The sequence below is a fragment of the Cydia amplana genome, chromosome 8 (genome assembly GCF_948474715.1).
Source record: "Cydia amplana chromosome 8, ilCydAmpl1.1, whole genome shotgun sequence".
Lineage (NCBI taxonomy): Eukaryota > Metazoa > Arthropoda > Insecta > Lepidoptera > Tortricidae > Cydia > Cydia amplana.
Genome location: NC_086076.1, coordinates 15,212,763 through 15,237,788, shown reverse-complemented (window position 1 = coordinate 15,237,788; position 25,026 = coordinate 15,212,763). Strand labels below are relative to the sequence as shown.

The following is a 25,026-nucleotide window of genomic DNA, read 5'->3' as shown; positions in this document are numbered from 1 at the left end:
GAAGATAGACAAATAATGTGTATTTAACAAACAAAAACACTGAAAAAGATTGATAGTTTGTAAGAAAAAGCACATTTTTCTCTTCAGTGTAATTTTTCCGAACTTGGCTTTTGCACTACAGTGCCCTCTGCCAAAAACAGCTGTTCACGCATTTTTTTTAAATCTGTGAAGGTAAATTTCTTGAGATTTCATTTTAAATAAGTCTAAAATGTTAATTTTTGTTCTATTACTCATCCAAGTATTATAAAAAAATAGTAGAAAAAGAGCCTTGAAAGCACTATTGATATATACCTTGCCGTTATTTAACTTATTTTAAAACGTGTTGTGAAGGTATTTGTAGTATAATTATGAAGTTAAGTGAAAATTATAGAAACTAAAGACTGAAATATACATATTAATCGAACAAAATTCGAAAAAAAAATCATTACTTTCACCAAAACTACAAGAATACTCCGAAATCTGATGCTCTAACTGGCAACTCTGGAACTAACGCAACCTTTCGCAGCAACACCGAATTAAAAAACATACAATTATAAAAAAAAAGTGACACACACGCCATAATGTAAATTGCTTCTGGACTTGGCGTTTGAGTTAAAAATTTACAATTTCGTGTTAAATAGTTGCTATTTTAATGGATAAATACGGCATTTAAAATGTCCTGCGTTAATATTGGTGAGATATACGTTTACATCTTTGGTTTTCATGCAATGATCTTTCAGGACATAATTTAGGTTGTATCAAAGGAATCGAAGCCATTTCGTTATATCCCTTGATATTATAATGGAAAATGCTCTTGTTGACACTATTGTAATAAATTATAACATCATAACACAAAAAGTGCGGTGAATCTTTTGATTGTAAAACGGTCGATGTGTCGTCGCCATAGTTGAGTCTTCTTACGGTTTACGAAGTCATTGGTTCTGGGTTGTGTACGTACTGCTCCGTAGGGAAGGGTGTGTGAATATCTGTCATCTTTATATGAGTTTTTTCAACGTTTGGCACATTTTAACATTTGTTTCTGTACATTATCATTAGGTCAGTGACTGAAGTGGTTCACGTAATTAATTCACTGAAGTTGTGATTGATGTAAACAAATTCTCTAAGGAAAGTTACGTTTGATTACATGTTCTTTTTGAGTAAAAAAACATATGATTTTTTATGTTTTAACTTGCATCAAGGTGTTCTGTGTGTGACAAATGATGTTTTTTTTCAGGCTAAGGCTTATTGCAATGGCTCAATATTATCAGATAGTTGGACAAGCCGGACGCACGACACTTACTCTTGAAGATCTACAAAGATATTGTCCTAATATTTGCTTGGTTAATCAAGATGATCAGCAGTATTCTCAACAACAGGTAGGCTACTATTACATTGCTACAACATCATATCATTCCTAGATAATATCATATAAAATTTAACTTCTAAATATCTAGGAATCTAGGAATTGTCACTGTTATAAATAAATATATAGCAATTAGAATTCATTTCATGCAGCTATCAACAGTTATAATTTTGTTAAATGCCTACCTAATTTTTTTAGACATTATTTGTCATTGTTTAATTCCTCCATCTAATCACTTATCTTGTTTTTTAACCATTATATTTCTATTTTATATGTTGATAAATGTTACTAGCAAATCTTAAGAAAGGTAGTATTTCAGAAATGTCCTGTCTCGGTACTAAAATAATTATATCAAGGCTATTGTAAAATAGTATAATTAGTTAATCTTGGCAGTCTATTTGCTTAAATCTAATATTTTATTTCAATCTAGACACTACAACTATTTACAGGATAGTGATTGTAATGAAGACACATATTGATACTAATCTCATTCTTATTGATAGTGTCTGAACAGTTTTTTTCACATTACATTACACTTTCATTATTAAAACAATTTACCTGTAAAGGTGGTGGTCCAGCCAGCAGATCAGCCTAATGATATCATAGTAAGCGAAGGAGTCCAACCTCAATTAGTTGTGGGCGATGGTGGCCTGCAGTACCAGCAGCAGTACATCATCCGCCATGAGCCCCCACCACCACCCCCGCCTACGGACTTCCAACAACAACAACAACAGCAGCAACAGCAACAACAACAGCACCAGCAGGCGTTGCACAGACAAGTAAGTGTAGCTAGTAACATGATGGTATTTCAGCAATTGTCTCATAATGAGTGTATGTAGCAGTTTTCTGATAATGGGTATTTGTTGATTTCTTTGAAACAAATATGTATGGTAAATTTGCTTTTGTGACTCAAGGACCCACTGTCTACAAGACATACATTTCTGTGTTATTATGCATCCTTTAAATATTACGTTAATACCATATTAAAAAAGTTAAACTACGTAGGTTGCCCTGAAAGTTTCGGGAATTGGAAAAAATACGCGTTTAAATGAAATAAAAGTACTTTTATTGTTTTTCAAAGTATTCTCCTTTGTGTTTAATGCACTTTTTCATTCTCTGAAACCAGTTTTCAAAACAGTTATTGAACTCTGAACTGGGGGTTGACGAAATGGCCATTTTATAAGCGTGGACTGCTTCTTCCGCGGTCTGAAAACGCTGACCACGCAACCGATTCTTTATTTTCGGGAAAGTAAAAAAATCGTTGGGACTTAGGTCGGGGCTGTACGGAGGATGGTCCAGTAATTCGACTTTTTCGCCCTTCAGATAGTCGTTTGTTTTCTGAGCAGTATGAGGGCTGGCATTATCATGGTGTAGTACGGCGGTTAGGGTTATTTTTTCGCAGTTCAGCAAAAACAATCGGTAAACAAACGCCTATATACCAATCGGCATTGACAGTTCTTCGATCTTCAAGAGCAATAGTCGCCACGTGACCCGATTTGGAGACAAACGTGGCTACCATTTTTTTGATCGTGCTGCGAGAACGAACAACTTTTGTTGGCTTCGGCTCGTCTTCGTAAACCCATACTCGAGATTGGTTTTTGGATTCAGGCTCATATGCGTAAATCCATGACTCGTCACCTGACACAATACTAAAAACGGCAGTTGAGCTTCCTCCATTAAATCTTTTTAGGGTTTTGTGGCACCAATTGACACGGACCGTTTTCTGCTCGTCAGATAACAAGTGAGGAATCCACCGGGAAAACAACTTCCGCACGCCCAACTCTTGCTGTAAAATAACTTGTACCTGACTCATTCCAATGCCTAAAGTCTCCTGAATTTCCCGATATGTAACATGCCTATCTTCTTTTATCAGTTGGCGAACAACATCGATGTTTTGATCGGTAACGGCAGTTTTCGGTCGACCCTCACGTACGTCATCCGCAAGAGACACACGGCCACGTTGAAATTCCGAATACCACCTGTATATTGTCGTCTTCGAAGGTGCTTCACTACTAAAAGCAATAGTCAATCGGTCTCCACATTGTTGTTGTGTTAATCCACTTTTAAAGTCATAATAAATCATTGCTCTAAAACTTTCGCGGGACAGCTCCATTTTCACCAGCGACTCAACGACTTTAAAAAACAATTGAAAATAGAACATTGTTTTTTTTTTCTAAGTGGCCAGTGTTTTCGAATAATGAGACTATGCTTGTAACAAAGAGGTATAACACATGTCAAATATACGTTCCTAAGTATGCAATTCCCGAAACTTTCAGGGCAACCTACGTATTAGCATATCAAAGAAAGAAAGATTCAAGATATAATTCACTATGTTAATGAAAGGTCATAAAGAGACACAGCTGTCTATTATCAGATAGCAGTACAGAGTATTCAAATATTCATACCTCCAATTTTAATAACTCTTTCCGTTTCTCAATAATGGCTTTTAAAGGTCTATTGATTTTTACAATCAATATTTTATTGAAAAACTCAGCAAGTATTGAAAGTCCTGCCTTGCCGCCTGTATCCAACATTTCTTTGGATAAAAGAAGCAAAATGATTATGCTTTTTATTTTACTTTGCTTGCTTAGGTGTAGGTCTCCCATTAAAGGTAATTTATTTGCCTAAAAATAAATTCTATGTTGTATCAAGGTGGTAGTTTACCTTGATACAACATACGTACGTACGTACATATGTCAATAAATGAATTTTTTTTAGTATTAGAAGGGAGAATTTATATGTATATCTAAAAACTGCAAATGTAAACTTTTCTGAAAACAACTTGGACATAAATTAAAATATTTCTGTATAAATTTAATTCCTCTGTTTCAATTAATTTTAATGTGTTGATTGGATGACTTCATTGCTTCTCAAACTACTTCTAATGTTTCTGTACTAACTCTAGCATGCTAATATTATTTTTCAAAATTTATCTTGGTATTCATAACCAATATAGTATTTCTATCTCTATTTATTTTATGACAAAATTAACTTATGTCCAATGAGTTAGGCTTACCTATCCTGAGACACAAGAGTTCTTTATAAGTAAGTTTGTGTTAATTAGATAAATCTTATATAATTAAGTTGTGTGTTTATATACAATTTATTTGTAGGTTTACTACACATCTGATTTACCAGTGGATGCTCAGGTTGTCTTGCAACAGGCTCAGCAAATCATTGACGCATCTATGATGCAACAGTCTTCTCCACAACACCCTCAACATGTATGTTGTCTAGATAATTGTGCATTTCATAGTACACATATACCATAGTACTTGTACTCTTAGTAGACTCAACGCAACTCTAGATAGACCCTGCTTAGCATGAAACTGTGATCTATTTTTATGTGGTTCACATTTAACATGCCATTATGTCAATTGATTAATTTCAGTTAGCAAGTATGCTTTTAATAATTTTGTTGTTGGATTAGTTGCAAGAGCTTGGAATAACAAACACTTGGTAACCGAAGGTACAAGGAATACTGTACTGGTCACATTATTTTACCTAACTTGTTTTTCCTTTTAATTTACCTACATGTTACCTTATCATAGCATTGTTCAACTCCAGGTGATTCGCAGTTTCATAAAATAATATCCAGCACTGTTTTCTTCAATTTCTTCTATTCATACATCCCGAGGGTTTCCAAACTTCGGAATACGAGATTCAGATCTTGCACTTTTGACCCGCTGACAGAATGCAGGTGGGCCAAAGGTCATAATCCGGCCCGCGGAAACAAATCAGTAGCATCCAAGACCTGACCCTGACCCTCAGGTCAAAAAGGTTGAAGATCCCTGCTAATATCCTTCCTATAAAAAAAATATTTGTCTGGGAAGCTCTTGGCCGCAAAATTGATAAGTTGTCTCACATTCAAAACAGCTACAACTGATTGTGGGTTCAGCTTTAAGAAATAAGTTTGGCTAGAACTTATGGAAATTCATGTTTGTGACTGATTTCATCATAATATGGAAATAAATTCCATAAAAATTATTTCTAAAGCCCCGACTCCATAACGCCCGGCAAACCATCGAACATTGGCTCGAGCGCGAGCCAACTCGATGCGCCCGGTATCCATTGCTATGGTTTGCTGCGCGATATGGAGACGGGGCTTAATGCTTTTAAACTTTTGAATTGTAACAAAGCACCGATACTAACACTAACATTTTATAAACATCCAATATATGTGACATAACTTATACCTGAATAATTAGTATAATTTATGTGGTAATTTTTACTTTTACTTTGGTTATTTCTGGTTAACTTTTATTTTTTTGTTATCTTTAAGTTAATTGTAACAGTTAGAGATGTAGCAACGTGATTGTATATTTTAATAATGGTAGGCACTAGGCAATGAATGGTGGATTTTAGAAAAATGATTTGATAATTTACTTAATTAAGTTTTTTTTAACCCAAAATGACTTGTAAATGTAAATATTTACCAATAAATATCATATCATATCACATTTCATACATTTTTATTGAAAACCACCAATTTTACATTTTGAATTTGCTATAAGCTTGTATTTTTTATTATTTCGTTGACTAAAACTTAATTTTTTTAATACATTCTAAATTAAAAGAAGGAAACATTTGGTTGTTGATTATTTAAATGTTTAATAATAGTCATATAAAAAATACAAGTCTTGTAATGGTTTGCTAATTTATGGTGTCTTGTGTACAAATAATATACCTAACCTAACCATAGAAAATATCCCCAACATTGGGTAAGGTATTATATAGGATTGAGTAGAGATTTACAAAAATCTGAATGTTATATTATAATAAAGTCACGCGAGTTCTACTTTTTGTACAAAAAGAAATATTTTTTAAAGTTACTGACTTAAACTAAAATATATGAAAACTATTAAAAAATAATAGTTGTTAAAATAAAAGGAGGAGGAGAATGAGGAACTATGTTGTCAAAATACTAATAATAATTTATAATATAAGTAAATGAACATTATTGGAATATTTGGAATTGGTTACGTCAAACATTATTGGAATGCAATGTACTTAATATGTTTTAATTATTTTGTATTTTACTCAAAATTATAGGTTTTCAGTATTTCAACTGGCATCTGGTGGGCTTATCTAATCTTCATCTTAATTAGCGTAGATAGGCTTTTATAACTGTTTTCACAGCAAATTGTTATTTCTGCACTTACTCTGGTACATACATAACAAATACTTCCTTAAAGTTTTTTGACAGTATATATAAGTACTGAACTACAGTCAGCAGCAGAACTAGCTAAAAGTTCAAAGTTATCTGAATACAACTTAGATTGTGAAGAGGATACGAGGGTGTGTAGATAATTCTGATCACCTGGTCCCTTAAGCAATTTCTGCTACTGACTATACTAAGCTAAAACTAATGACAGTTTTGGTTATCAACTGAAAATTTCACCTTTAAAGGCTGCGTTTCGACCAGATATGTGCGAGGATGCGTTGCGTGGGATGTGTTTATTAAAAAACCGGCCAAGTGCGAGTCGGACTCGCGCACGGAGGGTTCCGCACCATCAACAAAAAATAGAGCAAAACAAGCAAAAAAACGGTCACCCATCCAAGTACTGACCACGCCCGGTTCGGTCAAAAATCACGTTTGTTGTATGGGAGCCCCACTTAAATCTTTATTTTATTCTGTTTTTAGTATTTGTTGTTATAGCGGCAACAGAAATACATCATCTGTGAAAATTTCAACTGTCTAGCTATCACGGTTCGTGAGATACAGCCTGGTGACAGACGGACGGACGGACGGACGGAAGGACGGACGGACGGACGGACGGACAGCGGAGTCTTAGTAATAGGGTCCCGTTTTTACCCTTTGGGTACGGAACCCTAATAACCAATAGAATCACTTCATTTGTTTTCTTCGCTCTGCGTGCAGTGATTCCATTGGTTCTTGAAAAACACATCCGTCGCACATCTCTGGACGAAACGCAGCCTAATAAATAATAAAATGCTTCAATGTTCACCACATTTAACAATGCAGACGGGTCATGTCATGGTCTCATGGTATAGTACCTACCTAATTTACTTCGCTTGTACATATGTCCTTCCTGTGACATCTCTAACCATCAATGTCTCAAAACTACGTCATGGGTGTGGTGCCCTGGTGCCATTCGCTACTACTGTGCCCCTTTGTTGCTTTGCGCTAACTTTTATGGAGATGTTTTTGAATAATTTTAAAGACTGCGATATCACGCAATTATAAACCATGAATTAAGTTAAAGTTTTGAACTGGTGAACTACCCATTATTTTAGTATGCTCTCTCCCCAATATGTATGGATGTAACAAACTAATTAAAACAACTTAGATATATTCAAACATTAATAACAGCTCGGCATTTTGATGTATTTAATCTCTTGCTTCTAATTGGTAGCTTATTTAAAAAAAAAAATAAGATGACATGAAAAAAGTAGTTAGTTCAGCTAACATTAAATTTGACGTTAGACGTACGATTAACTATAAAAAACTATTAATTAGTAGCATTATTGGTATGACGTAGTGATGAGAAAACGCCGGGGGGAAAATATATTGTTTAATTGCACCATGGGGTGGGTCATGTGTATATCCATGGCAACCCAAAAAGTACCTAGCTATCAATGGTCTTGAATACAGGGGTATATGTATAACTTTGAAACATGTATATAGTATTGCTTGTTGTTATTTATTACATAAAGCATTTTTTTATTACACAAAGCGATCTTATATACCACCGGGGCAGACGACGTTTTAAAGTCTCATTTATAGCTCTCATTAAACCTGTAGTTCAAGCATGTTTTAGCTTACAGTATATATATTTGTATATTATGTTTCTTGTCGTTACATTTTATTTTCACAACTAACTTTAGTTTTTACCTCCTATACTAAAGTGACATATCCCCAATATTTTTGACTGGTTTGCTTTACGATTTTAGTCTCAAATTAGTACAAAACCAGAGTAATTCGGAAGTATTTTGGTCAACTGAACTGCCATTTTAGTATCCAGGGTACCAGGGTTGTATAAGTAAAAGCCGTACCATTTACAGCAGCTGGTGAGCCCGGCGCATGTGCTGTCTCAGCCGACGGTGATACACCCGGCGCAGCAGCCGCCGCCGCAGCCCCCGCCCCCTCCGCCGCCGCAACATGCCCCGCAGCCGGTAACCATATAAACTAAATGAGTGAACCGACATTCTCGATTGGTCGTTGGTGTTGAGATGTCTTTTCGCCATTGTGTATATTCCGGCTAATATAAAGTGTTTTACATTGCATGTAAAGCGCCTTGTGACCAACAGCTAGGGTTTGCACGACGGATCTGAAATGTATGGGAAGATCCGCGGATCCGGATCCATATCCGGATAATTTCATACATTTCGGATCCGGATTGCAAACCCTACCAACAGCGCTAGGCCGTCAATACAACTAAAGGCTAGGGTATTTAGGATATTAGCCTAAACAGCCGCTTTTCATGTTTTTTTACTTACCATAGAACAACACATAATTTGTACTACTAATCATTTTCCATCATGTTTCCATATAATCAATCGCAATATATTTGTAACAGCCGCAACAACAACAAATGCCGCGGGCAGCCACGCAGCAATCCCAACTTATGCAGCAACTGCAGCAGCACCAGCACAACATACACATGCAGCAGTTGCAGCAACAGCAATTGCAGCAGCATTTACAACAGCAGCAGCAACAGCATCAGCAACATATTCCGCAGCAGCAAATTCAGCATCAGCAAGTTGTGATGCACGCGGCGTATATTAACCAAGCTGTAAGTTAGATTGTGTAAAGTTTTTATAAACGCTTACTTGACTTAGGAGCTATGACCATAAAATAGGAAAATACTATTATGCTTAACTTAGAGCAGGGGTCACCAAATGGCGGACCGTGGTTCGCATCCGGACGGCCTATTTATTTTTTTGCTTATTTAATAAACTCAAGGAGAAACGGACCGCGATGATCTTTTATTTTAAGAACCGGACCCCTGAAGAAACTAATTGGTGACCCCTGACTTAGAGGAAAGAAAGAGGCAACCTTTTTTAGGGTTTCGTACCCAATGGGTAAAAACGGGACCCTATTACTAAGACTCCGCTGTCCGTCCGTCCGTCCGTCTGTCACCAGGCTGTATCTCACGAACCGTGATACACCACTCAAACTGTCTAGCAGTTGAAATTTTCACAGATGATGTATTTCTGTTGCCGCTATAACAACAAATACTAAAAACAGAATAAAATAAAGATTTAAGTGGGGCTCCCATACAACAAACGTGATTTTTGACCGAAGTTAAGCAACGTCGGGCGGGGTCAGTACTTGGATGGGTGACCGTTTTTTTGCCTGTTTTGCTCTATTTTTTGTTGATGGTGCGGAACCCTCCGTGCGCGAGTCCGACTCGCACTTGGCCGGTTTGTGTTTATGACCAATACCAATTTGAATGTTACAAGATACCAAAAGCTTTCCCAGCCACCTCCTCATCACAAGATTTTTTGGTACAGGGTACACCAACTCGCCAAGCGCCCCCAAAGCTTCTCAACCAAGCGCTAAGCAACCCGGGTTCTGTGACCCTCGTACGGACGCCAGTGCGGACTGTACGGCCGCGGCGGCCGGCCGTGCGCCCGCCTTTGCCCAACCCACAGATGCAGGCGCGTCTGCTGAACCCCCAGCACCAGCAGGGTACTGTGGGTTCGGTGACGCTGCCGGTGCGACCGCCCACGTCAGGCCCACAGATGCAGGCGCGACTTCTGAACCCCCAGCAGGTGAGTTTTTTTATTACATTACAACTCTGTTCTGTTCTTGTATTCTCGTAAGTTCTGACATTGTAAATTTATATTTTGGATTTGTAAGTATTTACCAACTTACTCTTATTCTAATTGTGTTGACAATCCTTATTGGAGCTATAATTTTATTTCATTAGTATTGTTATTATTTTCATTTTTTTTTTTTTTTTTTTTTTGACGATCATGATAGAAATTCTTATATTTTTGACATCAATAGAATAGAATAGAATAGAATATGATTTATTTCAGCATAGGTACACAGTTATACAGTACATACACAGGAAGAAAGAAAAAAAAAATCATCAAATAAATGCAAACTTATTATGTAATTGTCTTTCATGAAATAAATCATCTATCTATCTATCAACGTGATATATAGCTTAATATTATGGTACACAATACATACACATATATCAAAAAAATAAGATGCGTCAGCAGTGGGGTTGGCCGGTCGAAGTATTACGCAGATGGCGCCATCATAGCTGCCCTTGCCCTGTCAATCTCTAGAATTATGTCAAATTTTTGTTTTTTATGCCCTGGATGCCAGCCTTTTAAGACAAATCTCATAGAAAAAGGGGCAAGCTATGATGGCGCCATCTATGCAAACCTTTGACAGTTGCCAACCCCATTTGGCAAGCGGTTTTTGGACCGTGTGAAAAGTTCCTTATACAAATTGTAGTTTGTTTTGTATGTTTTATTTTTTGATCCGAAACATATACAGGGCCTTGGAAGAGTCTTTCAAATAACGGTTAGACGTTAACGCTTTCAATTTCACGTGGTTGTTACGCGAAAATTGAGCAAAAGAAGTTTATATTCACAACAGGGTACAAGATTTTCAGATACGAAAACTGTGGATACGCCCAAGGAAGCGTAAGGGACTCAGGGTGCGCTGCGGTTGAGTGTCTGCACCCCTAGCACATGATTGACGCGACAGTATCTCACAGCGAGATAGACTACCCGTCTTTTTCTAACTATGTTAATAAAAGAGGGACGTACTAGATACTGTCGCGCCAATCATGTGCTAGCCCGCGGCTGGCCGTGATGGCCAAACGGGATGACACGGCTTCCCCAGACTTTTGACCTCGAACTGTATCAGAAAATAAAGGGTAATTAAAGTGTGTCAAAGGACTAACACGCGCGGACTTAATGCGCTTATTTCAAACATAGACAGAGAGAGTCATACTATCTTTGTCTTACACTAGTACTAGCACTCAAAAGAAAAAGATGATTATAGTTTTTTTTTGTTCCTATTTGCTGACAAATTGGTTTGACCATCTATACCTTGCAGGGTGTGGGCAGCGTGACGCTAGGCGGCACTAGCGCGCTGCGCGTGAGCACGCCGCGCGCGACGGCGCGGGCGCCGGGCGTGGCGGGCGGCGTGCGCGCCGAGCCGCGCCTGCTCAACCCGCACGCGCAGCAACACCGCCCCCCAAGACCGCGCACTCCCATCAACCAAGTATGTACACTGTTCAGTCTGCAGGGTGGAGGTCACGTGACACCGGGCGAGGCTCAACCTCCACGCACAGCATAACCGCCCGCCGAGACCGCGCACTCCCATCAACCAAGTATGTACACTGTTCAGTCTGCAGGGTGGAGGTCACGTGACACCGGGCGAGGCTCAACCTCCACGCGCAGCAACACCGCCCGCCGAGACCGCGCACTCCCATGAACCAAGTATGTACACTGTTCAGTCTGCAGGGTGGAGGTCACGTGACACCGGGCGAGGCTCAACCTCCACGCACAGCACAACCGCCCCCCAAGACCGCGCACTCCCATCAACCAAGGATGTACACTGTTCAGTCTGCAGGGTGGAGGTCACGTGACACCGGGCGAGGCTCAACCCTCACGCGTAGCAACACCGCCCGCCGAGACCGCGCACTCCCATCAACCAAGGATGTACACTGTTCAGTCTGCAGGGTGGAGGTCACGTGACACCGGGCGAGGCTCAACCCTCACGCGTAGCAACACCGCCCGCCGAGACCGCGCACTCCCATCAACCAAGGATGTACACTGTTCAGTCTGCAGGGTGGAGGTCACGTGACACCGGGCGAGGCTCAACCCTCACGCGTAGCAACACCGCCCGCCGAGACCGCGCACTCCCATCAACCAAGGATGTACACTGTTCAGTCTGCAGGGTGGAGGTCACGTGACACCGGGCGAGGCTCAACCCTCACGCGTAGCAACACCGCCCGCCGAGACCGCGCACTCCCATCAACCAAGGATGTACACTGTTCAGTCTGCAGGGTGGAGGTCACGTGACACCGGGCGAGGCTCAACCCTCACGCGTAGCAACACCGCCCGCCGAGACCGCGCACTCCCATCAACCAGGTATGTACACTGTTCAGTCTGCAGGGTGGAGGTCACGTGACACCGGGCGAGGCTCAACCCCCCCGCACCGCAACCGTCCGTCAAAACCTCGCCACTTCCCGCGTGCGACTCCATACTTCTAGCGCGACTTCAAGTATAGACTCGCGCACGAGAACGTAACTCACGCTAGCCGGTCTGGTGTGAAAGGAACACTATTCAGTCAACTTCAGTCTTGCATGCTCTGATAATCCTTGAAATCCTTCCAAAATCCTACATTTATTCCGATCCTGCAGCGATATCATGGTCGTGTTTTTATCACCTATTATGTCATGCGTCACTTTCGCACTTACATACTTGTTAGAACGTGACAGGCATGGTGACAAATGATAAAGAGCCGGCCATCGTAGCCCTTCTGGAACACAGTAGCGTATTGCTATAAGCGTGGCTTGGCAATGAACGGTGTAAAAATGAAGGCAAATATCTAGGAAAGAGTATTTCACAGTCACACTGTAGAAATTAGTACATTTCTAATTGGGTGTCTGAACATCCCAATATTACACACAATCTTATAATAGAACAATTAGAACATCTTATAATTAGAAAACAGAATCACATCTACTCTCTCCTTTAAATTCACATATCACTTCCCATTTTAGCAGCAGCAGCACCAGCAACACCAGCTTTCCTCGCACGTGAACCAGCTCGTGAACCAACAACAGGCTATGAACCAGCAACAAGTTCACCAGCAACAACAACAACAACAGTTTAATCAACTGAAGCTCGCTACCCAACAAGTAAGTGTTCACTCTAAGGTCAATATGGAGAAGACCAACATATATACACGCACATACATATACATAGGCATTAAGTCCGGCATTTGTACATTTTTTTTGTATAAAATAAAGGTCAAGAACTCTCGTTCGTGGCTTAGACACAGTCAAAAAGGGGAGAGCTTAGCTCCTTCTGCAGTACCGACCTTTTGTAATTGGAAATGTGTACAAGCGACGGAAATGCTTGCAGACATTGCTTTTTGTAATGTGCGATTTTTGGCCCACATTGGGCAAACAAGTTTTGTCAGTAGAAAAAAAACTAAATCATACCTCTTTTTGTTTGTGGTTATAATTTTAGAATATTAAAAATACAGTATGCTGCTCCTTAACTATGCTCCACTGACTTACCAAACTATATTTACAAAAAGTCACTGCCTCTTCACAATAGGCTTAATTTCAATTTTCTATTTCAGCAACAACTCCTACTTAACCAGCAAAATCAAAATCAAGCGACGCGCATCATAACCCAACAAGGAACGATCGTGACACAAGGAAACCAGTCTATGATGCAACACAACGTAGTCCAACAGCCACAACAACCAAATCAGAATGGTCCCATGCAGAACACCCTCACTGTGATACCTCAGCGTTCCTCCCCTCACCCACAACAACAACAACAACAGTCGAAGAAAGTAATCGTTCAACCGAATAACGCTAATGACATGGATGATCTTGAGGAGAGCATAACAGCCGCTATACTAACGAAACATACTGTCAACGAACCTACTATACCACAGCAGTACCATTCACCATCGCCGCAGATACGACCGCAGGCTTCGACGCATCAGCAAATGAATTACAGTCCGCAGTTGGGCTATCAGCAGGTAACTGGGGTTAAGATCGGTTTTCCTAGGATAGCGGTGCCGTCATATAGCGGCCGTCTCCATACTAAATCATACGGCTAAATATGGATGTCGTAGTATTTGTATGGAGACGGCCGCTATATGACGGCACCGCTTTCGATGGAAACCAAAGCTTTAGGCAATTATTAAAAGAGCATTTTCTATTTAAAATTGTACCCCCCCCCCCAACTTTTATTTTAGAATTGATAAAGATATTTATTTGCAAAAATGTAGTGGTAAACATAGTTGGAAAGTAGGCAATTTAAGTGCGTACATTTACTTAAAGAAGCATGCAAACTTTCCTTATTAATTGGAGATTGGGAATAATTGGGATATGGAAATGATCAGAATGACGAGCTAATAATAGTAATAATCTTTGAAGAGAAAAGAAATGTCCATTTGGTTTCAATACTTCTATGACCGTAACAAACCGGAAGTGTTTTTTTGCAATCCGGAGGTCGCGGGTTCAAACCCCGGCTCGTACCAATGAGTTTTATAACTTTATGTACGAAATATAATCTGATATTTACGTCGCTTTTCGGCGAAGGAAAACATCGTGAGGAAACCGGACTAATCCCAATAAGAGCCTAGTTTAACCTCTGGGTTGGAAGGTCAGTTGATAGTCCTTTCGTAAAAACTAGTGCCCACGTCAATTCCTGGGACTAGTTGCCAAGCGGACTCCATGAGCCGTGGCAAAATGCCAGGAAAATGCGAGGAAGATGACTATAAAGTGTTGTTTTTATTTAATGTGTATTTTGTATTAGAAATCTAACTAAGTTTTTAAGGAGTTGTATTTTGATTATTAGAAAAGTAATAATAATTGATATTGTAATTTTTTTTGTCTAAATTAATAAGAGTATAAATCCTTAAACAGCAGATGTACGAGCAGCAGCCGCATACGCACCAAATGTTGATGGACACGGACGCGGAGGATGAGCGGCAGCTGCTGACGCTCTCTACTGGGCAGAGGATGACGTTGGCCGAGTACAAGCGGATCCACCAGCCCGGCATGCGTGTGCCGGGGGCGCAGCCTCAACTGCAACAACCTAGGTAACTAGAACTACACAGACTCCGTTAGCTAGGCCATCTTGAGAGAATGGATGAAGATGGGAACGTGAAAAGAGCGTACCTAGGCCATTGAGGTAGGTATATACAAGAGACGACATCTCGAACAAAATGTTTCCGCACCTCAGAGAAGTGCATGCACTCCTTTGCTTTTAGTACGTCACCGACCACTGACGAGATGCCACACATGTACAGAAAATTAAAAAAAAAAAAAATTAAGAAATGCCTTCGTGCGTGTTAAAAAGTTGCAACAATAGCACAAGAAAATATAATAAAAGGGATGGAATAACATTTCACCGGTAAGCAATGGAATAACTGTTGATTTACTATTATTTAGTTTTCAAAGTAAATGTTTGGTCGTAGAAAAAGTATTGTATGCAACGTTGTTTAACTGAGTCAAAAAATACTCCTGGCGTCTTTATTAACAATTTTCGGTTTCGCATGCATGCATGCACTTCTCTGAGGTGCGGAAACATTTTGTTCGAGATGTCGTCTCGTCTCACTTCAATGACCTAGGCTGCCTAGCAGGTCGTCGTATGGCTAGAGCGACATGGTGGAGGCCGGTCTGCGTGAATTCCGACTCAACCATTGGCGAGAAGTAGCGCAGGACCTACAAAAGTGGCGCCAGGGTTCGAATGGATAATTATCAATGATGGGTATCTTGATAATTATCGTGATTATTATGCCTGATAATTATTGATTGGATAATAACCTAAAATATGAAAAACGCCCCAATCTGTCAAAGAATTCAAAGAAACTAATTTTGCACCACCCATACCTGGGATAATTATGCGATATTTATCGGATAATTATCACAGACTATAATTATCTGGATAATTTCGAACCCTGAATGGTGCTGTGTTGTGTCGGAGGTCAAGTCACATTTTAGGGCAACACTATCCAAGCAGTCGGTGAGCCAATAGTTGATACTCTCAACTACAAATTTGCTGCAAAGTTTCAGTCACTTGTATATGTACGTCACTATGACAAGGAATGAGCTAAAAGTTTCATGATACCATTCTCAAAATCATTATGTAGCACCTTTTATAACCATGTTTTTTGCATGAAATGAAATTTGAAATGAGATATTTTGACTTATTGATTATTCTCCAGGGATAATGGCCGTCAAACGCTGGTGCGTAGCAAAGAGCAGCAACGGCCGGTGCAACGCGTACCTCCTATGCAATCACAACAAGTGCCTCAGCATGGTAAGGCTTAGTAAAATCTTAGGGCTCATTTAGACGGCGCGCGAATTCGTATACGATTTTAGTTACATTGCGGATCATTGAAGTTACATCAATTCAGCCGACCGATCAAATGACGCAATGTAATGAAATTCGCACCGTCTAAATGAGCCCTTACACGGTCTATTGGGCGATAAGAAAGCGAAAATGCATGGTTGCATCGCCAGCTCATAAGTCACAACACATTTTTGTTCAAAATGTGGGCGTGATTGCCAGTCTCGTATTAGTTTGTTTGTACATCTAAGGAAGTATCTTTAATTTTATTCACACGGACATGGCAGGCAATGATAATACCATCTATACCAGCACTTATCAGCTTAGACCTAAATTTATAACCAAATGATTCAAAGACGTCCTTGTAGTCAGTAGTCAGTAGTAGGTCATAGGTATTTATTTATTACACATTGCCACAACTAATATTTTCAAATGATATGCTTTGTGAAGGATTCGTAAGTCTTACAAAAATAAGTAGAAAATTATTTGTGTTGCAATGTGTCGCTGTTTTGTATCATTCAGCCAAGACAAACTGTTTTTTACATACACCATCAATGCAGTTTAATAGATTATTTTACTTGGCCCACAGACAACAATGAGCCACCTAGTGGACCGTCAGAGCAGTCATCGGAACCCCAGTCAGCCAAAATGTTGATATTCCTACAAAATGGTGAACAGAGACTTATCACGTTTACACTGCCAAAGGAAAGTTGTACGCTCCAAGAGGTTTTAGAACAGGTATTCAGTTTCGAGACACAATTCGAAATTATTCGTTAGTAATATACAGTTGACGATTTCCGGCCTAATAGGCCTTTTTACACTGGCCTCTGAAACTTGTTTTCAAACATTTTATTACGGTTAAGACTCTTTCCCGCTTGAGACGATTTTTTAACTTGGCCCTGAATCTTCTAAAATGGGTTTTACTGTATTTACTCAACTATACAAAATGCACGGTTAATCTGTTGTTTTTTTAGGTGAATGTTCCATTTTCCGAAGATACTCATATACAATGTATGCAAAACACAAGCAGCGAGATTGATTACTTTGTGTCAGTTGGCTCGACTTCCAGAATTGAAGACTTGCTGGAAAACCATCCGGTAAGACTAATTCCATAATGTATGTTAATTCTTAACTTAGTAAATAAGTAAATATTCTTAGAATTAAAGCTTAAGCAAGAACTGGCATGGAGTTTTGTCAAAGTTTTTTTTAAAGCGTTTTTCAATAAAAAAGACATGTCAAGATTGTTTTAAATTTTCCTGCAAACGAGTTTTTACTATTACAATCCTCTTGTGTGACATAGATTTTATTTGAAGAAACACAGTTCACACTCTAAGATATGATTTGTGTGTAACAGATGCTAGTTGGCGATATGAGCAGTCGAAGTTCGCCTAATGTGTCTTTGCAACCTCAAAGCAGTGAAATGTCTACCCCAGAAAAGTCTTCATGCCCTGAAACTGGTAAGCTGGTTGCAATATTGGTGTCAACATCGTTTCATCACGAAATTCACGAATGATCCTCACTTTCTCGACACGTGGCAAACCAAGAACAAGCGGGCATTTCGCTCGTTTTTGCCCAGAACGTGCAAGTTGTGGAATGAGGTATTACTGAATCGCGATTAGAAAGGGATTGAGATAGCTGTCAATCCATATTGATTTTGACGTAAGTGTATGGAAATCTGTTATTTCTAATCCCTTTCTGATCGCGATTCAGTAATACCTTCCGAGGTGTTTCCCTTGCGCTATGACATGGGGTTGTTCAAGAAGCAGGTATTTAGGGTTCTCAAAGGTCAGCAACGCATAAGTGGCTCTTCTGATGTGGCTTATGTCCATGGGCGGCGATGACTGCTTCCCATCAGGCGGCTCGTCAACTCGTTTGCTTCATATTTCATAAAAAAAAACGAGAAGAGAGTATTTAGAATAGTGCCATTTCCAAATTGCATTAGTAGTTTCACTTGACGTTGATAACTGCATATAACAACCCAGCCGAATTCAATAATTCGTCCTTTCAACCTGATTTAGCAGCTGATGGTAAAAAAAATCCTTCGTTTCTGACCACTAAAAAGTCCGGTGCCATTTTTGTTTATGTTTCTCTAGCTGTAGATACTCTACTACATGGGAGCGATAGCTGTACTACATGGGAAATATTTAAACAAAATTTCATCTCACACAAAAAGTTCCACTCCGTGACCTTGTAGGGACTGAAAACAACTTAGGTCAATCTTTGTACTTTAAACGGCTAATACGGGACTACCCTATTAATACCTGAGTAAATTATTTCCTTATACAAATACCTCTTAAAGTTTTAATAGTAGTTCTGGGATCAGAAAGTTATAATAAGATTTTTTTGCTATATTTTATATGACAGCAGACTCGCTCAATTTGATATTTATACGTGAAACACTGTCCTAAAATGGCTCTTATTTCCAGCGAGTCAAAGCCCAGAATCTCCCGCGCACACACCCCCGCCGCGCTACGTAGACGGTATGCTCGCGCTCTGCAAGACGTGCGGCTACACGGGGTTCGACTTCAGTCGCTGCGAAAGGTTATATTTTTTTAATAGTTTGGTAAACTATAGTCTTGTACTTCAGTCGCTGCTAAAACTTTATTACATTTTGGCAAATAACAGTTTTGTCGGTAACATATAATAAACAAATTATACTCAATCCCTCTTTTTGGGGTTAAGGGTAGTCAGCCCTAGTAGCACGGTCGCATTTTTATCGTTTATTACCATGCCTGTCACGTTCTACCAAGTATGTAAGTGCGAAAGTGACGGGCATAGTGATAGTCGATAAAAATGGAACCGTGCTGAGCCCGCAGGACAGAATGTACCAAACTATCAGATGAACGCACTGCCAATGTCAATCAGCAGGCAGAAAAGGATATCATTTTTAAACAATTCTTTTGGCAAATGGTTTTATTCCATACGAAAGTCCACTACACGTTAGATCCTTTCTTTACTAATCTTTGTTTTTGTGTTGCAGATGTAAACGAGTATTCACAGAAGAACCTAAAAGTGTACCAATAGCAAGTAAGAAAGTAGAACAAAAGAAAAAGGACCCCGAGAAATTAATTTTAGAAAAACAAAAGTGAGTACCTTTTTGTACGAAAAGTTGTATTGTTTTATGAAAGTAAAGTAGAAGTGATAATAATGTTTGCTCCAGCTATGAACTTACAAGAGTTTTGTTTCAGCTGTGGCGATGGAATAAAATTAAACTTATTAAAAACTACAGTGAAGAATTTAAATAGTAAAACGGTAAGACCTTTTCCAATTGTTCGAGGTTCAAAATGTGTGGATAAACAATAAAGTTTAATAACTTTTTTATTACGAAAAGTAATTAATAATAAGGGTCGGTACTAGGGACTTTACTGTCTTTTACTCGTTTTTAGGGTTCCGTACCCAAAGGGTAAAAACGGGACCCTATTACTAAGACTCCGCTGTCCGTCCGTCCGTCCGTCCGTCTGTCACCAGGCTGTATCTCACGAACCGTGATAGAAATTTTAGTTGAAATTTTCACAGATGATGTATTTCTGTTGCCGCTATAACAACAAATACTAAAAACAGAATAAAATAAAGATTTAAGTGGGGCTCCCATACAACAAACGTGATTTTTGACCGAAGTTAAGCAACGTCAGGCGGGGTCAGTACTTGGATGGGTGACCGTTTTTTTTGCTTGTTTTGCTCTATTTTTTGTTGATGGTGCGGAACCCTCCGTGCGCGAGTCCGACTCGCACTTGGCCGGTTTTTTAGCACAGTCTCGTAAAAACACGTCTAGTTCCTAGCATCACTTTATAATATTTGTTTTTATCTAGCCTGTTCAAGATAAAAAACCACCCAGAGTGAGAAAGCCCAGAGGGAAACAACCAGATCCGGAACCTGTTATACTGACATTAAGCTCTGACGAAGAAGATTCCAACAGTTCTCTTCTGAGCAACCAGGTATTTATTCATAGCAATGATTATATAACCATGCAAGGAGCATAAACAGCCGACCTACAGGCTACAGGACAATTCGAACATACACTTGACATCAAAACTATAACTAAATACTGTCATTTAGTTATCATTGTTCATTTTGCTTGGACTTGTTAATACAGCATGCATGCATGCAGCAGCAATATGACAGCATTTTGATGTGAAATGTAAGTTTGGCCTCCTGGTCCCTGTTTCTGATTATTGTCGCCTGACATGGATAATTCACCGTACATTACTGTTACTGGTCCAACGAGAACAATGCCAATGCCATAGCGGCATGTACCGTTGTTACATACCGACCCAGAAATGTACAATCAGTGTCAGGCTTCAACTGTCAAGTTGGTGAAACAGGCGCTAGGCGCCTTGCATTGAGTTACCTATATACAGGGTCATTCTTGGACCGTTAGCCATATTGTGCGAGGTGATTACTTGATTAGGTGGGCTATACTGAACAACTTTCTATGGGACCAATCCCGAAATCCCAAAAATAAATTTGGCCTTCCCATAGAAAACGTCGACACCCACTCGACAAAAATGTATGAAACGGCCAAAAACATTTTTGTGATTTCGGAGTTGGTCCCATAGAAAAAGTTGTTCAGTATGACCTACCTAATCACCTCGCACAATATGGCTAACGGTCCAAAAATGACCCTGTATAACTTCGTAAAGACGGGGGCCTTACGGGCACTTAATGTAGTGGGTCAGTTCTTTGGTGCGCAATTCGCGTTTGTGCACATGTTCGTTAGTGCGCATGGTCGCTCGGCATTATTTGAGCGGGCTTATCTTTACTTTTGAAATCTTTGGCGCCTGCGAGTTGTTTTTAATTTTATTTCATTTTAAGCGTTGGGGCCGAGAGGAAAGCCAAATATATTTCTCTTATACTTGCATTCTTATTTTAGCATGAACATTCCATAATGATGAAGGAACCCTCTATGAGCGAAATCGAAAGTGGCACACCTGACAGCGGCATTGGGATGGATCAAATGGATGGTGAGTACAGATCTGCAAAGATACTGCTGAAAAGTTTTCGGAATATTTTACAGGAAATCAATGAAACTTTCATATAAGAAATAAATGTATAGAAATAAAATTTTGAACCCTATATAAAAATATGAGAAGTCTCCGAAATATTTCCTTGTGGAAACTTCGCAATTGTTAGTCATAAAAAAAATGTTCAATTGCTTAAGTTAATATTCAGAGAGGAAAATAGGGACTACGTTTGTATGAAAACTTGAAAAGGCGGTTTCATGGCGGTCGTCCACTTTCGTCATAAATTTGGTTAGTTACTCTGAAGAGCTCCTCACAATATTATAATCTCAATGTGTGCCCAAAAACTGTACCAGAGTAGGTTTTCGTCCGGTTGTCCGCCATTGTATACCATTGCCCTTGTACACAATGGCGCCGGCGTGGGATGGCCATTGATATAGAATAAAGAATAAAGAACTGGATACCCAATCAGCCGCAAAAAATGGCCCCACAAAAGTAACGTTGAAACAGATCACGCGTTACTTTTTCAGCGTTCATGTTTGTATGTATATATTTATGTATTTATGTGAGTTTCTTTATTCCACGATAACTTCAGAATGCCTTAACCGATTTCGATGTATAATATTTCGTTTAGTCTTGTTTGAAACGCTCAAATGTGGAGTTGTCAACAATTACGAAATGTGCCGTTAAAATATGTAAAAATAACAATGATAAAACAAGGAAAAAGGATGGAATGTATTTCTTTCGGTTAGTTCTTTGGATAGCATTACATAATATATGTAATCTGGTGGTAATTTTATGGTTTTGAATCAATTAATTTGTTAGTACCAAAGAAGGGATGTCAAGGAACAAAAATCTAATGAGTCGATGTGAGGTCAATATTTATTTTTATTTTTATATGGAATTCGTAAGGAATATTATGTTTAAATTCAAGATTTCCAAGAAAACCTATGCGACGTGCAAAGTGGACTGCTATTTAATTATAGCAAGAGATAGGGGTGATGCAGTTTTAAACAAAGCAAAACGGCACTTGTGTGATCGGCCCATTTCCCTGTTTCCGACAACCAATAAGGGCTTATATCGACTAACTGTAAATGCTAAACCTGTCTGAACACAGTGACAACCACAGGATTTTTTTGGGTTATTTCCACCAACTCGCTTTGGTAACTAGTGGGAATTATTTTTCCCAGTAGTTACCAGTGGTAAAAGGTGGGGAAAAAAATCCTAGTAGTTACCACTGATATCAACTTGGTGGTAACTAGTGGGAACAACCCGATTTTTTTTATAAAGTATGGACTTTATAAAAAAAAATCCAATCAGTACCTAAATGTCCCCGTGCACCCGTGCGATGAGTAAATGTAGATCTAAAATACACAGTTATTTTATTTAATAAGTTGAATTTATTTCAAGGAAATTAGTATTTAAAGACGTATACTTACTTATTAAAAATTTAATTTGTTTGAATTTGAACCACGAATTAATTTTATTTAAACTCCCGATTAAATTAAATTTGTTTTATTTATTACTTCAATTGGTTTTTCTGTACAGTAATACCTATTCAAGTGTACCAAAGTGACTCCATTCGTTCATTATTCTCGTTTGACGTTGCTTGACGTAAATACGTTACGTTTAGTGCCATCGGACTAAATTTTTTAACAGTGTTGGTACTTATGTATGCAAATTTGACACTTAATGCTTACGACATTAAGCTCTTTTCTGTACGAAACATTTATCTTGACTCAAAATTTACGTAAGCGATTTTATCATCAATGCAAATGGTGCGAAACGTCATTGGGATCCACATTTCTTGACGTTTTTGTTCTGCTTTGTGTGTCTATTTCTTTTATATTAAGTCAGTGGGGATGGCCCATCCTTCACCACTGTGTAAGTGTGTACTGGGGCCTTTACAAAAATTATAATTCAGTAGGTAACAAAAAAATATTTGTAAAGTAAACATGATTTTTAGGGTTCCGTACCCAAAGGGTAAAAACGGGACCCTATTACTAAGACTCCGCTGTCCGTCCGTCCGTCCGTCCGTCTGTCACCAGGCTGTATCTCACGAACCGTGATAGCTAGACAGTTGAAATTTTCACAGATGATGTATTTCTGTTGCCGCTATAACAACAAATACTAAGAACATAATAAAATAAAGATTTAAGTGGGGCTCCCATACAACAAACGTGATTTTTGACCGAAGTTAAGCAACGTCGGGCGGGGTCAGTACTTGGATGGGTGACCGTTTTTTTGCTTGTTTTGCTCTATTTTTTGTTGATGGTGCGGAACCCTCCGTGCGCGAGTCCGACTCGCACTTGGCCGGTTTTTTTTATTTCGGATAGTTTATTGCGAATTGGACGAAATGAAACATATTTTCAGCATCTTTGCTGGCACAAAAGCAATATGCCTCCATATCCCCGCCCTAAATTTAGTATGGTTTACAAATAACTCGACCAAATTACGTAGGTTGTTTTTGGTATGTTGTCAGGAGCGGTGTCAGGAGTGTTATGCTTTGGTTTCCTCCGATAGCGGTGCCGTCATATAGCGGCCGTCTCCATACAAATACTACGACATCCATATTTAGCCGTATTATTTAGTATGGAGACGGCCGCTATATGACCATAGATATAATATTTGTAAAGATGGACCCTAAGCGAGCTGTCACTGTTGCCACTTTGTTTTTATGTACGATTAACAATATGTAACCACCTTGCTGTCGCCATGTCGATAAAGTCATATCGATAAACTATCGACATTTCTTGCAATTTGAATTTTACTTGAAAAGTTTACCGCTACCTAAAATGAACAAAAAACGCTTTTACTCTTTACCATGGTTATCAGATCACGATTTTATCGTCACGCCACAGCAGGGAACGAAGGGAAAATGCAGATTTTTAATTACAATACATAAATACATACTAAAATATGTGTTCCGCAATAATTGAATCATTTTATTATATTATAATATATTCATAATCCATTAGCATTTCAATTTTGTTTATTATTAACGAAGAAATTGAAGCTTTAATTAATCGCTTTTCCGTTTGGCTGTGTAGCGTTTATCGATATATAACATGATTAAAATCGACTTTTCACGTCCCTAAAAGTGCACACAGACGTTTTTACGCACACATACACAGATATGTAACCACCAAAACGGCAACAACTGGATTTGAAGTTCGTCTTGTCAACAGTATAGTTGTCCGTTTTTGACAAGTGGCATTTTCACAAGAGGGAGGAGAGAAAAGTGATACTAGTTCCTGCGCCGTCAAAGAGAACAGACACGTTGGGGCCTTGTATATGACGGCACCGCTATCCTAGGAAAACCGATCTTTAAACCGTGTTTTTACGTGTTCTGTCCCTCTCGGGCGCACGCGTATAGCTCATCTATATAATACTAGGTCTATGGTTGTCACCGTACCGGTTTTCGGTTCGTTGCGTTGCAGCACTACTAGTATATAGTGTTGCCTGTTAAAAAATTAAAAGTTCATGCGCGCGTCACTACAATGCCGCTTGCGACAGAAACGTCAAAGTCATCTCCATAGCTTAGTTTCACACGGCGAGCACGTCATGAATAAAGACTCGAAATTATAATTTACCATCGATTAAGGACTCAAAATGCTTCCAAAAAGAGAAATTCACCTTAATAAAGGTACATTTTACGTTCATTACGTATAGTTCCGCTATTCT

The 25,026-nt window shown here is 39.1% G+C and overlaps 1 protein-coding gene across 1 annotated transcript in view; it reads left to right on the top strand.

Moving 5' to 3' along the window:
- The first annotated feature begins 517 nt into the window (after window positions 1-517).
- LOC134650174 (uncharacterized) overlaps window positions 518-25,026 on the top strand; it is a 40,304-nt gene continuing 15,795 nt past the window's right edge. Inside the window, exons 1-20 of the mRNA XM_063505055.1 lie at window positions 518-672; window positions 1,214-1,355; window positions 1,909-2,121; window positions 4,456-4,566; window positions 8,372-8,479; window positions 8,884-9,099; window positions 9,821-10,081; window positions 11,391-11,558; window positions 13,066-13,203; window positions 13,653-14,063; window positions 14,956-15,131; window positions 16,260-16,354; window positions 16,974-17,122; window positions 17,359-17,481; window positions 17,739-17,841; window positions 18,811-18,925; window positions 19,365-19,469; window positions 19,573-19,636; window positions 20,194-20,319; window positions 21,255-21,345. Coding sequence (XP_063361125.1) covers window positions 1,230-1,355; window positions 1,909-2,121; window positions 4,456-4,566; window positions 8,372-8,479; window positions 8,884-9,099; window positions 9,821-10,081; window positions 11,391-11,558; window positions 13,066-13,203; window positions 13,653-14,063; window positions 14,956-15,131; window positions 16,260-16,354; window positions 16,974-17,122; window positions 17,359-17,481; window positions 17,739-17,841; window positions 18,811-18,925; window positions 19,365-19,469; window positions 19,573-19,636; window positions 20,194-20,319; window positions 21,255-21,345 — 2,899 coding nt within the window. The 5' untranslated portion in view covers window positions 518-672; window positions 1,214-1,229. The remainder of the gene's footprint in view (window positions 673-1,213; window positions 1,356-1,908; window positions 2,122-4,455; window positions 4,567-8,371; window positions 8,480-8,883; window positions 9,100-9,820; window positions 10,082-11,390; window positions 11,559-13,065; window positions 13,204-13,652; window positions 14,064-14,955; window positions 15,132-16,259; window positions 16,355-16,973; window positions 17,123-17,358; window positions 17,482-17,738; window positions 17,842-18,810; window positions 18,926-19,364; window positions 19,470-19,572; window positions 19,637-20,193; window positions 20,320-21,254; window positions 21,346-25,026) is intronic.